The sequence below is a fragment of the Elephantulus edwardii genome, unplaced genomic scaffold (assembly GCF_000299155.1).
Source record: "Elephantulus edwardii isolate Elephantulus edwardi_28Jun2011 unplaced genomic scaffold, EleEdw1.0 scaffold00042, whole genome shotgun sequence".
NCBI classification, from domain to species: Eukaryota; Metazoa; Chordata; class Mammalia; order Macroscelidea; family Macroscelididae; genus Elephantulus; species Elephantulus edwardii.
The window spans coordinates 19,014,208-19,019,533 of record NW_006399792.1 but is presented as its reverse complement, the minus strand read 5'-3'; the positions used below and the strand labels follow the sequence as shown (position 1 = coordinate 19,019,533).

Genomic DNA, 5,326 nt, shown 5'->3' with positions numbered 1-5,326 from the left:
TTTATCCAGAATAATTCTTTCCATTCTTAGAATTTCGGATGAAGAACAGCCACAGAAACTGTCTCTTGCTAACACCTTCAATACTGGAATTCTCTATTCAAAGGAAGGTAAAGAGAGAAAAACAGGACAGAAAAGAAAATATTTATTTTGAATTTTGTTTTGGCAAGAAGAAAGCAAGTTGATAAAAGGAATTTTTTTTAACATTTCCTTCAATAATCTTGAAAGACAAATATTACCTCATCTTCTTCAACAGTCTTGGCAGCTAAGAAGAAACAGCTGATTGCAATACAGTTCAAATATTTTGGGTGGGCCTAAAATTTTGAAAAAGGAAAACAAATTTTAGAACAAAGCAGTAAAAATACTTCTATGAAACATGATTAATCTAACTTTTAACATTATAGCTCTAGGGATGTGAAACTTTACGCCACATTTAAATTCAGCAGAGAGCAGAGAAGAATGAGTTTAGAAGGCAATTTAAAAAAATGTAACACTTATCAAATTACAAGATATTTATATACATCTTATTTTTAAGCTAGCTTTATACTTTATCTGTTAACAAAGTATTACAAGAAAACATACTAGATGTTCACAAGATTAAGAAGAGAATATTAAAAGGTTATTCATACATTTTAAATGCTTAAGTAACATTTTAGGATGTTAGCAAACAAATTTTCTAACCATTAGGGGTCCACAAAATTGTACATCCAAGTTCCCTGGTAAGAATGAAAGCCTTTAGAAATGCATAAACTCTACTGGTTTCACAACAAAAATATCTTCTTGGCTTTGATACACTTTTTAATTCACCTGTTTTTCTTATATACAGTAAGGTAGACGGATTCACTCTTACAGGAGTGTTAAAACAGGTCAAAAGAATTTATCTCAATTACACTGAATGGCACATAAGTTAAGCTAGCTAACAAACAAAACAGTAATGGTTTTAACATGCCTATTTGTGAAAGTTTTCCAATAACCAGAGAATGAACTTGGTTAATGAACATTTAAACAGGTCCAGTAACCATTAACTGAATCGAAGAATCTTCCAATTTGCATCTACTTAAGTAAAAGCTGATGCAATAATTTTATCAGATTTAAATCAGTAATATTAATATGCATATTACAGTTTAAAGCACTTTCATAAATATTATTGTGTCTATTATGTAAGACAAGTCATGTAGAAAGTGTGAAGTCAGAGGAGGTAAAATTAGATCTAGTTAAGACTATTTTCCAGGCACTCTTATTTGTCTGCTCATGTGTTATAATCTGCAACTCCCATCCCCTACGGATGTTTAAATTCCTTATAAAATAAGAGCCCAACAGTTCAGGTAGGCAGCATAACCCCGAACCTCCACCATAAACAAGAGTACCAATAATAAATTTAGTAATAAAAAGAATCACCCAACAAATGTGGTTTTTAAAAAAGACAGTTTTCAATCCTTATAAATAACAATCACCTACGTAATTTAGTTTTGTTTATTTAAATACAGATCTTACCTTCTAAAGATTCAGAAGGTCTTCTAGAAATAGCACTTAAGTCTCTTTAACACACTGCCACACACTTTTTAAATTGACGACCGTGCTTAGAAACACTTTTTATTTCCTCTGATGTATTACAGTCATTTGCAGCAACGTGTTAATTAATTTTAACCTAAGGATTTCTTTTGAATACCTATGGGTCAGACTCCATTCCCTGTTTCAGATCTTTAGATGCCTTTATTAAAACTGTAAATACATTTTAGGTTAACTCTTTTGACTTAAATGAACTACTGATATGAACTACTGACTACTTCCATCTCTAAGTATACCCATTTGCTACTTGTAAATATGTCACAACCTGATACATACGAAGAAGTAAGATCTGGTAAAATTCTGTTTCCATAAGCTTTCTTGAATTCGTTTAAAGTAATAAGCTGAATAAGAAATATTTTTCTCCTTATTTTTTAAAATATATAATCCAGAAAAAAAGACTTTAAGCTTGAGCTCATCTTTTTCTGAAAATATATGTGTGAAATAGTTTAGTTATGGCAAAGTGATAGGGAAGAAGGGTGAACTTGATGCTGAAATAAGTTATACAACTCAGGTATCAGGTTACTTCTGCCATCAGTTAAGGATATTAGAAGTCTCTTGGGCTGGTAGCACAGTGGTTAAGCACTCAAGTTCACCAGCCACTTCATGAAGAAAGGTGTGGCAATCTGCTTCCATAAATATTTACAGCTTACCCTGGACACCCTATAGAAGTTCTACTCGGTCCTAGGGTTGCTATGAGTTGTAATCAATGAATCTGGTAAATTTCTTAAGAGAAAAGTTAAAAATTTTTTTAATGTCCTCCTCTATGTATTTACAGTACATAAAGTTGCTATGCATTAAAGCCAGTTTGAAAACACCTAATGTCAAAGTTTACACATTTCTAGGCATACAAATGACTAATTTCTTATGATGGCAATAAACAAAAGCTGACTTTTTTCGGTTTGATATATGTTGAGAGTCTGTAAGTTTGCATAACACAACTAATGATATACCAAAATGGGAGAATAAAAACTTATTGATTGTATTTGCATGCTGCCATTCAACAAAAGTAGACCAGAGATGACCAGATGTGTTTAAGTATATCTTAAAATGCTTACCTTTACAGTAGCTAAAAATCTGTCCAAAAGACTGCTAGCCAGAGCAAATGTTTCTGGGTAAAGGTTGAATTGGTACTTGAGTTTGGCCAACCACTGAATCACTTCATCTCTCTGGGATGGAGAAACATTCTATGAAGGTAGGGGGAAAAAAATTAAATAAAAAGAGCAAGTACATGTTACCATCTCTCTGGGATGAAGAAACCATTTATAATGGGAGAAAATAAAGAGTAAGGAATGCCTCAAGTTGTTATCAAGAACATGTTTAGACACTCAACAAAATAGGATCAGAGGGGAATTTCTTCAACATAGTAAAAAGTATATACTGCAAACCCAAGAGATAACATGTTTTCAATGGAGATAGATTAAAGGCATTTCCCTGCCCACTATCACCTCTCCTATTCAGTACTGTATTAGAAGTCTTAGTGATAGCAATAAGACAAGAGAGGCAAAGAAGAGGTATCCAAATTGACAAAGAGGAGGTAAAATTATCTCTATATGCAGATAGTATACTTAGAAAACCCTAAAGACTCAGCAAAAAAACTACTACATAGTTGACCAATTCAGCAAAGTGGCAGGATACAAGATCAACATACAAAAATCCACTGAATTTCTCTACCATGACAAAGAAAATACAGAACTGAAGCTAAGAAAAATAATACCCTTCACAATTGCTAATCACAAGATTAAATACTTGGGAGTAAGTAAATCTAACCAGAAGCACAAAGAATCTATTCAAAGGAAATTACAAAACATTACTACAAGAAAAAAAAAAAAAGAGACCTGGAGAAGTGGAAGAATATCCCTTGCTCATGGATAGGAACACTCAATATTGTGAAAATGACATTTCTACCAAAGACAATCTACAAGTTCAATGCTATACCAATCAAATACCAATTCCATTTTTCAATGAGCTGGAAAAGGCTATCTCCAATTTCATTTGGAATGGAAAGAGGCCCCAAATAAGCAAAGCACTCCTTAAAAAGAGAAAACAAGGTAGGATATATCTCACTCCCTGATTTCAAATCCTACTACACTACTGTGGTGGTCAAGACAGTGTGCTACTGGTACAATGAGAGACACAAAGATCAACAGAATAGAATTGAGAATCCAGAAATCAACCCATCTACCTCTTGGTCAACTGATTTTTGATAAGGAGATGAAATCAGTCAAGTGGGGAGGCAACAACAGCCTTTTTAACAAATGGTGTTGGCAAAATTGGAAAACTATCTGCAGACAACTCAAGCAAGATCCACACCTCACCCGATACACAAAAACCAACTCAAAGTGGATCATGGACCTACGACTAAAACCAAGGACTATAAACTTCATTAAAGAAAAGCTTGGAAGAACTCTAGAAGTCCTAATCCACAACATTAACAGTCTTCCAGGCATGCTGAAATATCTACAACTAGGAGAGGATAAATAGATGAATGAGGACTTTTAAGAATCAAATCCCTATGCATATCAAAAAACTTCTCCAACAGGGTAAAAAGGGAAGCCACAGATTGGGAAAAAAATATTTGGTAAGGACATGTCAGATAGGAGACTTACATCTAGAATTTATAAAATACTCAAGCACCACAACAAGATAAATAGCCCAATTGAAAAATGGACACAGGTATTAACAGACACTTCCCCAAAGAAGACATTCAGATGGCAAACACACATTCAGAAATGTTAAAAAATCCAAACAACTATGAGATATCATCTCACCCCAGTAAGAACAGCAAAATTTAACAGAACAGCAAACAACAAATGCTGCTTATTCACTGTTGGTGGGAGTGTAAAATGGTGCAACCACTATAGAAGGCTATATGGCACTTTCTCAAAAAGTTGCAAAAAGAAATACCATTTGATCCAGCAATTTCATTACTGGGAATATACCCTAAAGAAACTGTAACTGCCACCCAAACAGATAACATACACACACCTATGTTTATTTCAGCTTTGTTCACAATAGTAAAAAGGTTGGAAAGAACCCAGGTGCCCATCCATCAACAAACAAATGGACAGAGAAGCTATGGTATATTCACACAATGGAATACTATGTGGCAATGAAAAAAAAGGAACTCATGAAATATTACACAAAATGGGTGACCCTGGAGGACATTATGCTGAGTGAAATATCTCAATTAAATATCCCTTTAAAAGGGATATATGATTACATATTATTGTTATGACAGGAGTCTAGAACGAAGGTAGTATAGTGGAGTGGTCTTGGGGGAGGGACGGATAACAATGAAAGAATTTTTTCTTTTACTTTTCAAAAAGAAAAGCAAATTGGGGGGGAGGGAGAAAAGTACAACAGTGAATGAATGGAAATCCAAAGTCTCGTACACTTTCATTAAAATACGAATTAAAAAAAGAAAAAGAAGAATGTGTTTAGAATTCTCTCATAAAAGGTTAGCAAACACTACAGAATGTGTCATTTTAAAAGTGTTTTTAAGGCTACTGGAAAATCTAAAAACTTGAGATAAGAGAAAATTTTATGCACCACTGAATATAGCACTTAGTATCTATATCCAAACTGTATTACTTATCCTCTATTAAGAAAAATGTCACTATGTCAACCGTATCAAGCATCTACCTAATTTAACCCAAAGTATCCTGGGATTTAAAGACAGGTAAACTTATTTTTCGATTTCTTCAAACTTCGTTTCAATTCTACAGGATGCATCACCTTTGACCGATAAATATTGCGACTA

The 5,326-nt window shown here is 33.6% G+C and overlaps 1 protein-coding gene across 1 annotated transcript in view; it reads right to left on the bottom strand.

Moving 5' to 3' along the window:
- The window catches only part of CCNI (cyclin I), a 29,313-nt gene that overhangs the window by 5,145 nt on the left and 18,842 nt on the right, over window positions 1–5,326 (bottom strand). The window contains exons 2-4 of the mRNA XM_006885337.1: window positions 2,622–2,750; window positions 237–311; window positions 1–93 (exon numbers count right to left, since the gene is read on the bottom strand). Coding sequence (XP_006885399.1) covers window positions 1–93; window positions 237–311; window positions 2,622–2,750 — 297 coding nt within the window. The remainder of the gene's footprint in view (window positions 94–236; window positions 312–2,621; window positions 2,751–5,326) is intronic.